Below are 16,059 nucleotides of genomic sequence, written 5' to 3' on the forward strand. Positions count from 1 at the left end.
AAGCAATATCAGACGTCAGCGCTTTTACGTATTTAGGGAGTGTGCGCTACGCAAGAGGCGAAAAAGCGGGTGGGTTCTCATATGACTGTCAAATGACTCCACAGCATGTTAAACAATACATACGCTCGCGCAGCTCAGTAATAGTTATTTATAGCTAATTACTTAGTCGTTTTTAGTGCAATTTGACTCATTAAATATCTGCTGGGACAGATAATGCAATTCTGCGGCGTCAGGCGGATTATTGGAGGTAAAGGAAGTGAACGGCGCAAGACAAATCACAGTGTAGACAAGTAAGCAAGCTTTTTTTTTTGTCATTATCACTTTAGGGTGCATCTTCTATTTGCAGAAATAAGTTGAGAACTAATTAAGGCATGTCTTTTATTAGTTGATCAGCTAATTAGTGATTAGCCACCTTCGAGAACTGTGTCTCCATATTCTCTGGCGAAATGGCGGTGCTGTACCAATTGACACTTCTCGTTAGTGCATTGTGTCACGATGCTGCTAACTGTTAGTTGGAACACCAACTACGTTTATCATATTAATGAATGCACGTGATATATATTTAGCGAAAATTGAAAAACTACGAGAGCATACCTTGAAATATACACACTGTCGTTGATTTTGGTTTAAGCCACGATCTTGCAGAAGGACAGAAGGAAGCTTTAATTGAGTAAAGTGACCGCTACTCGTTTCAAATGTTCTGCCACGTGCTGTGCACACTGGTTGTGTTCTGGTTACTTCCACGTATTTCTACCCCTACCTTGGTTGTTCTGCTTCACATACTGGTGCTTGTAAAAAGCGAGAAGCCATTTAGGTTGCAGAAAATATATTTTACTTGAGTATTTGCGATACAAAGAAAAGAAAAAAAAAAGGTAGGGAGTGTGATAGTGAATGGGTTTCGGCTCATATTTACTGCCGTCGGCCAGAGTACACGAATGACGATGCTGTGCGTAAGTAGAGGGCGTAATTCAGGCATCGACAACATGTCGCGACTTATAATTCGGGAGTAGAACCACGTAACCGTTCATCGTCAGATTGAAAACGGCACAAAGATATAGCCATAATGAGCGTATTTCCGACATACATAGTGCTTTTAGCGTATAGCGGCTTCCTGGGTGGGCACATCCATTTCAGGCTGCGCTGTAACCGCGCCGTTGTCGTGGCCAAATTGGACGCTAACTTGGGTTGGCGCCGGGAATAGCATGAACTCCAGCGCTACGATGACGCAGCAGAAGGTGCACGTGTGAAAAGATGGCGAAACTACACCGAAAACGTGTCGGTAATGCGTTCGACAAGACTACCGATCAGGTATACCCTTATCGCCATACGAATGCATTCACTTAGCGATGCAACGCGCAAACACCCAAAACTTTTGACCTTAGCTGCGTATAACATTCTCAAGGTGACCGCGGAGATTGCATTGAAACGGCACAATGGCCTGCAAAATTCAGAACTGTCGGATCGGCAATACAGTAACAGTGTGATTATTGTTTTTGTAGTATTTGTAAGGATGTGTTGCTGGTTGGCACATGTATGCACGCTTAAGAGTCAACAACTGTGTCACCTGACTGCGTGGCGCCATTGAAGTCAACGTAGGGGTAACTCGACTGCGTGCACGCCTCCACAAGAAGCTGACTGAGGCGCGTGCTGGTATTGGCGTAATTCACTGGTACTTCGCCGCCTGTTCCATGGTACTCTGCGGGTGTTCACATGGGGGGGGGGGGGGGGGGGTGAAAGAAAAAATTATATTTGCACTTTGATAACAACATCGTTGTGCTATTTTGATATAACTTGGTAGTTCTATACATGAAACAATGCATGGCCGGGTACTTTATTGATATGAATAGCGAAATGATACGAGAAAAGTGATAAAATATAATTGCAATGCGGCAACCACATGTACGTCTATGAGCTGTAAATGAGGGTCAACTAATTTCAGGAAGGACAGCGCCTGCCTGTTCAACGCCAGCCTGTTCAGCGGTTGTAAAGGTTCGATGATGAAGATTGGTGTTGACAAAGTATGGCACACATTGAGTCATTAACGTAGGCTCTCCATTGTTGTGCAAGCACGAAGCTGTTAAAAAAGCACTGAAAATCTCGCATGAAGTCCAACTTATGTTGATAAATTCTTGAATATTACAGCAGCCGTTTTTTTTTTCTTTTGCAATCTGCTCTCTCAGTCCCCGATCGAAGTTAGAAAAAGTCACAATGTCTAAGTTATGCTGGTCAAAAGCGAGCCCGGAGTCGCAATTTCTCGTCATTATACGTTTCCTTCCGTGGAACTAGCGAGCCTGCGCAGGCCATAAAGTGATATTCGCTAAAGCGACTCTTCCCAAAATCGCAGGTTGACAGTTACGCTCTCCGGGATAGGCCGATGCAGACGTTTGTCATCGTCGAGCGTAAAGAACTGGAGGGAAATGTCAACTGATTGTGATCAGGTGTACTCACGGTCTGGCGTCCCCACGCGATAGTCTTCGATGTCTTTGAAGTGTGGCAAGACGTCCTCGTACGACCAGCCCTTGGCGCCGTACTTGCTGGCCCACCGGTCGTAGTCTTTCGGGTTTCCGCGGGTAAAAACCATGAAGTTCAGGACGCTGCTGCCGCCGAGCACCTTGCCGCGGGAGAGGGACAGCCGCTGTGTGCAAATGAAATAATGAAAAGAGAGAGAGATAGAGCTCACACGCTGAGTTTCGCACATCGGGGTATGTCCAACCTGGTCGCGATAAGCGAACGCGGCGTTCCTTTGCGGCACGGTCCAGTAGTCCCAATCGTCGTGACCCCTGAGGTTGAACGGCGCGGCAGCCGGGACCTGTCGCGAGGGCGTCTCCAGTCCTCCGGCTTCTAGAAGCAGCACCGTGACGCTCGCATTCGCGGAGAGCCGGTTGGCGATCACGGAGCCCGCAGAGCCGCCGCCCACTGCGCGGATGAAAAAGTCGTGCATCCGGGAGTCAAAGGAAATGAACCGGGAACAGCGCATGCTCATGTTTCTTTGAGAGATACCTAAGAACAAAAAAACTGTTACATTGCCTCTGATCAGGGCAGCCACAAGTGCATGCTGCGAATAATTTGTAATTCGACACACAGTACAATTGTAATGTGTGTCTTTTCCGAGTTATCTTCTTAGGGGTTTCGGTAATATATGCAAAGAAATACGGATCATGTCTTGGAAAAAAGATGTGTTTGTTTAATGACAGCAAGCACTGTTTCAACGTTGACATCCGATGTAACAGCAATTAATGATAGACAAAAAAATACGATGTCAAAGTCAGCAGTGCGACCTGATTCTGGGCGATCAATTCCGAAAATAGGGCCCATAACTTTTGATTTAATCTGTCCGGTTAAATGAATTCATGTTTTACGGATTGCTGCGGAGAAACTTCAGAGCTTGGAAATTACGTCAGAAAATTCGTAAAGTTCGACTTACACACAAGCTGCCTACATAATGGCTTCGTATTGTAATTCGAATACGTGAGAAAACGTTATTCTGTTAAGCGGAAACTCAATGACGAAGCCCTTTTCCGGCTGCAGTTTGAGGTCTGTCTAAGCGGCCGCGGCCGCTATGTGGCGGTAGTGTATTTGGGTGAGCTCAGCACGAGCCCACGAAAAATCGCGACCAACTAGAGGCTTACAGCTTGTCTGTAAAAAAAAGTTGAATTCTCGTGGTTTCACGTGCCAAAACTACGATTTGATTACGAGGCACGCCATAGTGGGGGCATGGATGGAGTTATTTTGACCACCTGGGGTTTCTCAACGTGCACATAATGCATGGTAGACTGGCGTTGTTTTTCAGCAGGCATTCCTTCAGGAAGAAAATATGCCACCGTTACTTTGTTTATCCGCACGACGCCACATGTTTGCCCTCTCAGCGCTTGATCATTATCTCGTCGTGTTTTTGTGTTTGTTTTCTCTCCCACTGTATTTATCATTTGTTTTCCTGCCTCGGTCTGTGCCATTCGCTTTGCTAATGGAGGTTCAAGCGAGCCATGTGTGCTAACGGTATAATGTTGCATGCATCATGAATGTGCGCCGCCTCCATGCGCTTAATACCTGGCATATGTTTTGATGAACGTTCCTTCCCACCAGCAATTTTGTGCACCGAACGAATAGCCACAGCTGCTCCGATGGCTACATTGAGTTAATGCACACCATGCGCTGTTCGGCAGCACCGTATTCCTTTTCCTTCGTGGCCGCTGTTTCGTATACCTGACGTTCCGTTCAGTTTATTTTCCACGAAGTCGGAAAATAAACTGAACTGAACGTCGCCTCTAATTAGAGGGGGACGGGGCATTTATAACATCTTTGCTTATTGTCAATTCTTTGCAATCATTTTGCGATGTTTTCTCTTCTCCAACTAGGACAAGCTTCCTTGTTCTAGTTTAAGAAAGGTTTATGAGAATGTCGTACCGGATCGAGTATGCATTCGCGAATTATTCATCGCCGTATAGACCAATCATGCTGTTCAATTTGGACGTGCGGATTGACCAATCATCCCCACGGCTTAAAGCCTTAGCTGTACGTGAAAATCGGAGAGATGTGATCATCCTGTCTGTTAGGCCGCTCATCTCTCGAGCATGCAGAACGGAGGGTGCAGGGCTGCATGATTGTTTTGTATATACTTTTGCAGTGCCGCGAGTTGCCCCTGTGTTTTGTGAATGGGGAGGCGCCCACCCCCCCAGCGCGTCGGGCAGCAACCGTTTCTGTTCGTGAGGGGTCGGACGGCCCGCGTGGTGTCGGGTGACGAGCCGAGGCGCGCGCCGGGGGGGGGGGGGCGCGGTGCGAAGGCGGAAAACGGATTCGGAGAACATGCTCTTACGCGCGCTTTGTTGACATTCCGCCGATGGTCATAATAGGGCCACGCGGACAAACCTCGAGTGGGACGTGGTATACGCGACATTGTGGCGCCGGCTCCTGAGTGCCCTGCTGGTTAGAGACGCAGCTGCTAGCAATGTTGACCACGCGCTGCGCGTACGGAGCGGGGGGGGTTCACGCCCCTACGCATTCGGGCGGCAGCCACGTGCATCTTGTTTTGAGCGCTGAGGAGAGCCCGCTTGGTGTCGTTTTACAACTTGCAGTGCGCGCCATAGAGAGGGGCGCGGGGCGCATGCGGAGGCCGCGTTCGGAGAACTTCGTTTAAGAACACCGAGTCCGGATGCCGCCAGCGGTCATTATTTTTCTTCGAGGAAAGACCTTGAGGGGGGACTGCGGTACGCGGTGTTGGGACACCAGCGCCCGAGCCCCCTTGCTGGCTAGAAACGCCGCTGAGGTGCGAGATGGCCTCAATAAATCGTGCGTGCCTGACGTGTGTGCCGAGGCCGTCACTGACCGCGTGGAGAGGGAAACGAAGCTGTGGGAAGAGGGAAAACAGGGTGGTTTTCCAGTACATTTACTTTTGAGAGTAAGCCCATCCCTTTGGGTTGTGGCTTAAGAAACTGTCAACTCTCATTGGCAACTGTTTCCGTGGGATGGGCTAACGACCCTACCGCCCTTTTTCTTTGTCTCTTCTGACTATAACAATCGAGACGAGGTGCTTGTTCCTCAGTCTAGGCTGTAATCACTAAACCTGATAGAACAGTAAGACTCCGTACGATGCAACGCTAGTCTGGGCCGTAACCACTTAGTGGTAGAACAGTGAGACTCGGTTGGTCGTATGTAGTGACAGTTGTCCTAGGCTCTAACTTAAGAAAAAGTAGAAGAGTAAGGCGCTGTTTACTTGTGTGTTTTGTATCAGTGTTCTTTTGCTAACTCTGTATTTGACTGTGTAAATATTTCCGTTGCAATATATCTTCAAGTGTTGTTACCTCCAACCTGCCTCCTGCTTCATCAACGCCGATAATCACCTTGAAGAGACTTTGGTCGCCTTCAAGGAGAGAAAAGAACAAACACGAAACTTAACTCTGTCGATAATGGTTGGGCTAATTCGTATGTGACGCATTCGTATATGGAACGTTCGTGCACATTCGTATACAGGTTGTCCCAGCTAAATCTGGCAAAGTTTTGAAAATATGCCGAAGCACTGCTGTAGGAAGACGCGACCAAATGCATGGTGTTGGCTCATGCACAGAGAAACCGATACTGTTTTTGTATTCTGTTTAATTGCATAATTAGTCAGTAATTATTAACCGTTATCTAAAGGGAGTACTTCTAATAAGAAAGTTGTAATGAACATCTAAAATTTAGTAGGTTTGAGCTGCCTACTTGTTACATAAATATTTTTTTGGTGTCCTAAAGAAACTCCACGAAACATTAAAAAAAAAGAAGGCATGTGAGGTACTTGTTGCGCGCCGCAATTGCAGTGTTCCCGAATGTGCCACGTATGAACCAACAGCACATTTGTCCTCCTCTGCAGCTTTTATGCTTGTCGCTATCATGAACCGCCGTGAAGAAAACACATCACTGGCGTACATCGCACAGCGAGCGCCTCCGTGGCTGCCTTGTCACCTATTAAATGGCACCACGCCAGGCTATAGGTGCGCTGTTCACAAGCGGCTGCAATCGCAGCGCGCAAACAGGCATGTCATCGGCAGTCCGCCGTTGACCCACCGCCGTAATATACCTACCGCTCAGATCGCCGAAGGGCCAAAGAAAGCTATTCGATTTTATATTTGCTTTAAAGAAGCACAACAATGAGCACGTGCGAAACGTCTCAAAGAACTAGTTGCCTTTGGCACGGGACTCCTATGCGTGCGATCGGGGCCTAGTTTATTATTTATTGCCAGTTATAGCCATACACTTTAACTGAAAGAAGGGAACATCTACTACAAACAACATAAAAAATAATCATTGGCGGTTTTGCGATAAATGCGACAGAAGTGCATTAGTGTTACGTCGCACCACTTTGAGATCCTGGATCGTGTGTGTGTGTGTGTGTGTGTGTGTGTGTGTGTGTGTGTATGTATGTATGTATGTATGTATGTATGTATGTATGTATGTATGTATGTATGTATGTATGTATGTATGTATGTTTGTATGTGGGTGTGTGTGTGTGTTTGTGTTTGTGTGTGTGTGTGTGTGTGTGCGTGTGCGTGTGTGTGTGTGTATGTATGTATGTATGTATGTATGTATGTATGTATGTATGTATGTATGTATGTATGTATGTATGTATGTATGTATGTATGTATGTATGTATTTACTACGGTAATGGATTCCCACATCTTCACGTACACACAATATTTACCACTTTGACGCTCCTAATGCTAACACATAAAAATGTGCAATCATGGCCTAGTGATTGGGGCACTGGACTGCTGTGCTCGAAGGCAGAGCTCCGATTCCACTTTCGTTCATGCATTTTCTTTTATTGCAGAGGTCCGAGGTGCGGTGAGACGGTAGATACCTACCTTACATATACCTACCGCAGAGTGCGTAGAATGAGGCAAAGAATGCTTCGCATTAAAAGAATAATGTACGAACGAGCTGGCAGTCACTATACGAAAGAAATAGGCTTTATTTATTGCCTTTCCAGAAGAAGAAAAAAAGAAAAGAGCGAAAGTAGGGAGATTAGGCCGTCTCGACTGGGTCTCAGGTCGGGACGCGGCGCATTTACTCGAAAGTAGGAACTGTCTAGCTAAATGGAGGACGGTTGGCAACCCTCCGCTGCCCCTCTTTCGACGGACCCAGTCTTGCTTTTGACGCTATCCTAATGGAACATCATGTAGGCAAATAATGTGAGACTTAGTAGATTACGCTCATGAAATTGGCAATTTACTTAAGGGTGCTGCTATCCCAGCGTTATTATTGACAGAGAGGATTCAAGCACACAAAAGAAAAATTGGGTTGATTCCATTGTCATAGAAATCGGTAGAACACGGAAGTTAAACGTATCTTCACAGAAGCTGTTGCATGTTTGCTTTGTGAACTCACGGTCCGCTGCAGCGGAAGGTGCACAATTTACGGGTCGGCGACCGTGTTACAGGTTTGCTTGATGTGCGGCGTCCTGTCGGCTAGCGGCGACCAGCTGCCGAGTCGCTTCGGCGACGGCACGAGAATTTTCTTCCGACTCCGTAGTGCCTTAGGCAGCCAGATGGGTTGCGACGCGCTGAACTTCAGGAATGCGAGTGGCAGAGTTTGCAGCGTGCGCCGCGAACTTGCGAAGGCGTTCTGCTTCACGCTGGCATTCTGCTTCACGGGTGCCTTCTGCTTCACCGTGGCGTGTCTTTCGCCAGACTAAAGCGATATTCACCCGTCAACGCTGTTGCCTTTCTGCGCCGCTTAGCGTACCAGTTTTCTTAGTTGGCGTCATCGCAAGCGAACAAGTAGGTGGCGTGTAAGAACTGCTGATGCGTGCTGAAGCTGCGTTCCGTAGGCGACAAGGCGCCACAGGCTAATCCAACGCGAAAGACAAACAATGTGCGCAAAGTGCCAACACCAGGCTATATCGTTGTGGAACCTCCGCTGCGCTGTGACTACCGGAGCGCTCCCTGTCGGATTCATGTCACGATGCAGTATTTCGCTTCAACGCTTCTACCTCAGTCTTGCAAGCTGGTTACAGCACTGCCGAAGGTATAAGGCGTACACAGGTAATATCCTTGCGCAGTGGTATATAGTTGCGGGCGTAAGTGGCTGATTATTGAGTATATACTAGAGAGTTTTACTTTTGATCACTACATGATACGGTACTGTTATATGTCACGTGTTAAAACGTTTGCGCATGCACGTCGTATACCGAGAATTAGTGTGGCAGTTACCGCTCGTAGCCGTGATAGCCACGGTAACCGTGATCCACTATAGCAACATGAGAGTGCCCATACAGGCCGACCATCCGCTTAGATCCGAATTCGCGCTTGTTGCTGGCTAGAGTTATGGTGTGAGCATCGGGATTGAGAAGCTGAGTTTGGCGATTATTTATTCTTCCAGTCTGCTAGCGTATAGGCTACAGAACCATATTTATTTGCCTCTGTGCTATTTATTCATTGATTTCTTCTGTTAATAAATAATATTTTCTCGCGGAATAAATCGAGCGACACTTTCGAAAGGGCAACGTCACACGTGTATAGAGTGCACAGAGCGCTTCTCTTTAATCCCTATTATTAAATTGACCGACTTATCGCGGAACAAAACATTTTTTCAGCCTCGGTAAGCCTAATAGAGTGCCATTGCTGAAAAGTACTGGTCTGACTTTGTTGTTCAACGCTCACGTGCCTGTATTTACTGCCGGTTCCCTTTTCTGTCGCCTCTGTTCCTTTTCCATCAGCGCGCAGGGCTGTTACGTTATAACTAGTCGCATTAATCGAAAGCTACTAGGTCACTGGTTACCTAACGTAAGCCTGGCGTTGCTAAATTGCTTGAAATTGGCAGGTCTTTATGGCCGTTTATATAGGGTGTCCCAGCTGACGTCAGCCTAGCTGGTGTACTAAAACGAAAATAGCAAATCAGATAAGAAATAATTCTGGTGTTTTACGTGCCAAAACCACGATGTTATTATGAGGCATGCCGTAGCAGCGGACTCTGAATCAATTTTTACCACTTCGGGTTCTTTAACGTGCACACAATGCACGGTACACGGGCGTTCTTGTATATCGTCCCCGTCGAAATGATGCCGCCGTGGACTGGAATTCATCTGCCCCCCCCCCCCCCCCCCCACTCCGGGCTTAGCTGCACAACGCCAAAGCCACTACACCACCATGGTGTGCAAAGAGGTAAAAACGCGGTACAACATACGATCCTAAGACCTCTCGCGACCGTACACTCCAGATTCTATAACTTTATACCTCGCACCGAGTTTTCTTAAAATGCATTTTTTCTTCTTTTTGTTTAATAACTTGGCTACGTTAGCTGGGACACACGGTAGACTCTGTGCACACCTTCAAATGTGCTTGCAACTATGTATGGTGCCGTCTCTTTACCTTTCCTTCTTTCTTTTCATCACTTCCTTCCCCTATTGGAGGGTAGCAAACCGGAAGTGTGTCTGGTTAACCTCCCTGCCTTTCCTTGCTTCTATCTCTCTAACTCTCTCCAACATGAGCCTGGTTTTATCAAGGTTAGAATAATCTCCCCGCGCATATCCTTTGATTGTTTTCTTTCGCTTCTCACACGGGACAAAACCGTTGCACTTAACTAAAATCCGTTCAGCAGCCATCGTTGGGTAGGTGGCGTAATTGTGCAACGTAAAAGAAAAAAAAAGAAAGCTGCACAGGTTTTTGTTATGACCTACTAACAGCGCGTGTAAAATACTTGAGGTTAGAACTTGACCTTACGCCCTTTGTTGCTGTTGTTGCCTTCACATGGTCTGTGAGCAGAGAATGAATCAAGAAAAACGAGGAAGGAAAACCGCGCTTGAGGTATTCTAAAGGAACACGCGATCTACTCCGTGTTCCATTGGTCGCAGCAAGGACAACTCGAGATAATGAGAATCCTAATGACGCGGGCTACTTAGTGACGGCTGAGACTATAATCATCGTTCGCAATCACAATCATCGTTCCTTTGTAGCAATTCGCTACGTTTGGGTGGATGTGTGGTTTTTCCTTTATTTATTACTTCCTTTAACAGGGATAGGCGAGCTAGTTGGTGGTCGATATTGGAATTCATCATGTAACCGTGCAAACAACAAAGGACAAAGAAGGAAACACACAAGACAGGCGCGGAACTTCAACAAGTTCCGCGCCTGTCTTGTGCGTTTCCATCTTTGTCCCTCGTTGTTTGCGCGGTTACATGATGCATTCCAATATTATTACTTCCCTCCACCCTGCGGGTTTCCGCGGAAACAAAACAACAAGCTGCCGCTCATAATTTATCACGGGAACGCTGTTGCATTGATTGAGCATCACTACTGCGTTGTATGCGCAACAAAAAGGTAAAAAAAGAAAAAAAAAAGAAACTGCGGCCTCTTGCATCGGCATGCAACTACAGTTTAAATCACAAACTTATTTTTTTATTAATTATGTGTCTTTCGAACTCATTAGTTAGTTAAATTATATGAATTAAATTTACTTTTTTTTTTGTGGCACAGCAGCCGAGAAGACCATAATGCGTCTATTTCGTTGTGGCATAACCGTGAAAAATATTTGTGTAACAGTCTGCTCGACAATGTTAGGACAATATGATACAACGATTCTATTCCAATGCTAACGCGTGGTGGCGGTAGCCCGGGGGCTATGGCATTGCGCTGGTGAACTCGACAAGGTCACGGGTTCGATCCCCGCTTTGGCTGTCGCATTTTGATGGGAGTGATATACAATACTACTACTGCTACTACTACAACTAATAATAGTCAATGAATAAAAAAAGAAATAAAATGAAATCCTTCACTTAGATATAGGTGCACGTTAAAAGTACCCTAGCTGTTAAAAATTAACCCGGAGTCCCCCACTATGCGGAGTGCTTCGTAATCGTAACGTGGTTCTGGCACGTATAACCACACAAGTTAACTTTCAAACTTTTTAAATTCCTGTGCTATTCCTCCTTGCACTTCGTCAGTGGTCTAACAAGTGCTGCGCGCACTTCATACAGCAATCGGCTGGCCGTGAGCGTCCAGCCTGTCTATTTTAGCCTAATTAGAATATCCAATTAGTCTATAAGTCATACCCTTAAACCCCGAAAGGGTGTAAGAGCGTGACTTATAGGTCGTATCGTTGGTTTCCAGTGGTACCAAGGCGCTTGATTCACGAGACGTTGCGACATTGCCTGCCTTTGAAAAAGTGCAGTTTCCGCAGTGATACCCTCACTGAACAACCTACAGCCCGCTCTTGCCAAACGCCTTGATATGCTTCTGCGCAAACGCTGAGCACAAAAAGTTCACCTACTTCGGGAGCGCGAGAAAGTGTCCCGAGCAGTTTATGGTCGTAGCCCACAAAAACGTGGCGAAGATATGCTGTTCGAGTACACTTTATTGTGTGCAGACTGGAAAACGTACCAGCATTAGTGCCCGGGCTGCGGAAATATATTTATCTCAGATCCCGCGGTCCGTGAACTTTCAACGCCGACCCTATACGTTTCTCAGTACAGTGAGTCACTGTATAGACGGATCATTGCCGAAGTCATTCGTATCATCAGCGGAAAAAAAAAAAAAAAACACTGAGAACACGGACCAAAGTATGATGTTGTTAAAGGGGGTGACGTTTCGGCTTCCACACGGAAGCTCAAGTGCACCAACTTTTGGGCTAGTTGGTTAGGCATAGCTGATCACAGTCAAGCGCGCACAAACAAGGACAAAGTATCGTCTACCCTTCACTTTGTCCTTGTTTGTGCGTGCTTGACCGTGATCCACACAGAAGCCTTGGTCACTCTTGAAACGCCAACCACATTAAAGCACCACTTTGGCGTTCTGTTTCGTTCTTGCGTTTTTTTTTTATCTCAGCTTCTATAATACGAATCTACTTCACTTCTAGACGATATGTCGTCCAACTATCGATCTCTAGGTCGAAGTCAGCTTCGGACGGGAGATTGATTTTGTCCCGTGGTCTCAAGCGCACATCGTGCGACTGGCTTCGCGGCTCGCTCTCTTACCGATGACGTAGTCGTACTCCTGCCGCAGTGGGCCCAGCTGGTAGTCTCGAAGGACCGGCAGGTCAGTGAAGGGCAGGTGAGTTACCAGGTTCACCAAGGCCAGCATTAAACTCAACTCGCTCTGGGGCGCCGGCGGAGCGGTAGCCCACGGCGCAGCGCAAGTGGTGGTGGCGTTGGGGCTGCCACTCATGATGACGGAGCTGGGTTTTTTGTTTACGGGCGCGCGAAATACGTTCGTCTATTCGAGGCGCGTGCTTTTTATGCCTCTCTTACGTTGCCGTTCGATGGAGAGAGAAGAATAACAGACGCGAGGAGAGAAGAGAAGCTGGAGTGTGGAAGCCAGTTTTGAGCTGGTGAGCAGGCGTGCTGTCTACGCGTTGCTCTCGCTTCGTTTGATTTCGTAAATGTTATGTAGATTATTTCGCGTAGGGTATGCCGCATATGCGTGTAAGCACATGCGCGCTGCGCGCGCCCACGAATAACGGACAGCCTGTTTAATGGGCGCTCCGATGAGTCAAATTGCCTGGGAAATCGCTTATAACTTCGGGCTGGGAATGATGAGGATGGTGTGTGAAGCTTTGCACGCTTAGATGCAGGCAATGTGGGCGCAGATCAACATAGCAACACATTGAGAGAACGTCGTGTTGTGCACGCCCTCGCACACAGCGTGCGGTCACGTGATGCGCTGTTCGACAAGGCGGAAGGAACTGGCGCGACGAGCCAGAGACGAAAGCGTGTCTCCGAGGTATGGGGCCCGTCTTCGCCTCCTGTCATGTGACGCACTTCTGAGAGGCCGGAGCGTTTGCTAAGGATGCACCGGCGTGCTGCGAGTGGCGCGTGTGGAAGAGCGGTGACGTCAGTTGAGGGAGTGGTTTACTGTTGCGAAAATAAAATGGAAATTCTGTCTTTGTGAGGGGCATAAGAGCACTGATGAGGATTAAAGTCAGCGCTGATAGAAGAGAGGGTGGGTGGAGGTACGTGCGAGGGCGAATATTTTAGTAGTATACAGGGGGTTCCTCGTTTTTGGGGAATGCAGATTTTGTATAAAAAGCGTATAAGCGCAGCGAACGTGGCCTTTATACACGCGAATTCTTAGGTGAAGTGGACATGTTTTTCCGCTAACAAGGCGAGCTTCACAAGACTAATTAACAAATGTACACTAATGGACATTCTTATTAATACCTTAGGGCCAGATGTTTAAGTGAGGAAATTGAAGACTCACATTTTAAGGCACGTTCAATTTTTAAATCTTGAAAGTCGCACCTAACTCAGGATATTTACAATCGAATTTCAGCGCTACATCCAGGCAATATTGAAACCGAGCGCCGCGTAAGGTGGCCCCGCCTGTCACATCAGACCGAAACACCCCCGAGGCGGCGAGCGCTAGGCAGTTGGAATGCATCGCCCAGTCGCGGCAGCTACTGATACGGCAAGCATGTGCGGCTGTGTGTCGGGTCAGGATTTGCCCGTGGCGCGTTATCATTGAAACTTCACCCCACACTTCTTTACGGGGCGTTGCCGTTTGGTGCGCAGCGGGACGCACTCGGTCTCGATATTGCCTCGATTGAGCTTTGGAATTTGATGACGAATATCTCGAGTATGTTGCGATGTCCAATATTTCTCTTTTTTCTTTTAAAGATGCGTCTCTATACTGCCTCCAAACTTGCCATTTAGACAACTGCACCCAAGGCAGTAATAAAAGAAGAGCTTTATTATGTTGTTTATAAGTTATTAAGGAATGTTTGTTAATTAATCTTCTGAAGATCAGGTTATTAGCGGCAAAGTATGTTCAGCTTGCCTGAGAACTCCTCTGCAAAAACACCAAGTTCGCTGTGCTCAAAACGATTTTATATAAAAAGAAAAAATCCGCATTGTCTAAAACAAAGAAACCTTGCATAAGGCTGAGGAGGGGGGGGGGGCTGAGAGAATTTAGTGGTTTCTTGAGAGCAAATTGGAAATGTGGAAAGAACGATGGCCTGTTCTGCTAAACATTGTTTAATTGGCGATTTAATCACGGCCTGTTGGTGGGCTAGTTGGTTCTGAATCATACTCAACGAGTAACAGCGCGAAATGACACACAAGAGGCGTGTGTCGTCTTCTCGACCTCGTCACTTCGCGCTGTTATTGGTTCAATATTCATTGGCGAAATTTTTAAGTGAGAATGTTTTGTATTTCACACGTACTTACGTAAACATACATAGTATATGTACTGTGCAGCACATAACCACATACACGCTCACATTCTAGTGTAGAAAAAAAAAAAGTCTTGAGTAGTTGTTTCAGAAGTGCGATACATGGACAACGATAGCTGAGGGAGCTCGGACGAACCGCTGCTTGGGACGATTCCTTAGTATTTTTCGTACTTTTCACTTAGTGCTTGGAAGGTAGTGACGAAGCAGTTCGCCGTAGTGGCGTTTGGGAGATCCTCCTAATATGGTTTCTCTCCGCCGTGTTCTCATCCTAGTTCTTGATTCATTAGATATGTTATTTACATGTGAGCCGAGAAAACTGCGATCACCTATTAAGATGCACGTTAAGGAACTTTTTGTAGTAAAAATTCGGTGCCATAAAGCCATCGCTTAAAGTGTCGATTAGCAGATTTTAGTTAACTATGCAAGCTTGCAAGTGCGACTCCTAGCGCACATAATGTCGAACAACGAGCATAAAGCACCTGTTAATGTATTCGCGCCGGTAGAACCGCTTGTGCGGAAACAGTCGGGGCGATACCTAGGAGGGCGCATAGACTGCATAGCTTGTTCCGAATTCAATTGGTTCGACTTGCAACTGATGTAATGGTTACTTATAGGTGACGTCAGGTGCTGTTTGGAGCGCCACAGGTGCGTGTGAACGTGTGCTCCATGCTAACCACCTGCTCCGATCAATTCGAAAAAAAGTTTATTAAGTCTTCGACCAACCGCCACTGTAGATCGAGAACATATCACAGCGACAAATATAGCTTGAAGCGGGACACTAAATACTAATCTTGAAAAGGAAAGTGCTACAATAATTTGTAGATGGTCTGAAAAGATTTGCTAAAAACGCAGGCGAATGCATACATGTATAGGGGTTTACGAGTGGCAGTTTTTGACACCGAATCGAATACTAATCGAATATTGCCGGAAGCGAATCGAATCGAATTGATAATAGAATACGTTTCGAATCGTTTTCGAATAACGAGCAGCTATTTTAACAATTGATGCAACACGGTATTCGCGTCCTTCTAGTATTCATAAGCTTAGCAACTTTTTGTCATTACATTGCGCATTATCAAGCATTGTTTATCAAAATGCACGAATGGTGCATTAGGAACAATTAAGCAGCTTGTACGCATATACAGGACCTTTGGGAGAGTGCGAATTATCGCTGTTCTTACGTAAGTTCAACAAGTTACGTAACTTTTACATGGCGTATGTTCTCAAGTTTTATGCACATGTTATGCCCGCGGAGAGGAAAATTATCGTACTTTTGCCCCAATCGTATCTTTGATTTCGCACACTTGACATTTCATGTATTCGGAGAGTATACTAAAAATATTCTTATTTACGAATAGTGACTGTTCGATTCAAAGACCGAATCGAATAGGACGCTATTTTATTCCTTACCCGCCGTGGCTGCTA

General features: G+C 46.5%; 2 protein-coding genes across 2 annotated transcripts in view; one reads left to right on the forward strand and one right to left on the reverse strand.

Moving 5' to 3' along the window:
- The window catches only part of LOC126541192 (uncharacterized), a 64,357-nt gene extending 51,705 nt beyond the window's left edge, over positions 1 to 12,652 (reverse strand). Inside the window, exons 1-4 of the mRNA XM_055076622.2 lie at positions 12,443 to 12,652; positions 2,714 to 2,916; positions 2,449 to 2,635; positions 1,565 to 1,696 (exon numbers count right to left, since the gene is read on the reverse strand). Coding sequence (XP_054932597.1) covers positions 1,565 to 1,696; positions 2,449 to 2,635; positions 2,714 to 2,916; positions 12,443 to 12,632 — 712 coding nt within the window. The 5' untranslated portion in view covers positions 12,633 to 12,652. The remainder of the gene's footprint in view (positions 1 to 1,564; positions 1,697 to 2,448; positions 2,636 to 2,713; positions 2,917 to 12,442) is intronic.
- Positions 1 to 16,059, forward strand: part of LOC140216146 (uncharacterized) — a 291,954-nt gene that overhangs the window by 157,074 nt on the left and 118,821 nt on the right. The window lies entirely within an intron of this gene.

The sequence above is a fragment of the Dermacentor andersoni genome, chromosome 2 (genome assembly GCF_023375885.2).
Source record: "Dermacentor andersoni chromosome 2, qqDerAnde1_hic_scaffold, whole genome shotgun sequence".
Taxonomy (NCBI): Eukaryota; Metazoa; Arthropoda; class Arachnida; order Ixodida; family Ixodidae; genus Dermacentor; species Dermacentor andersoni.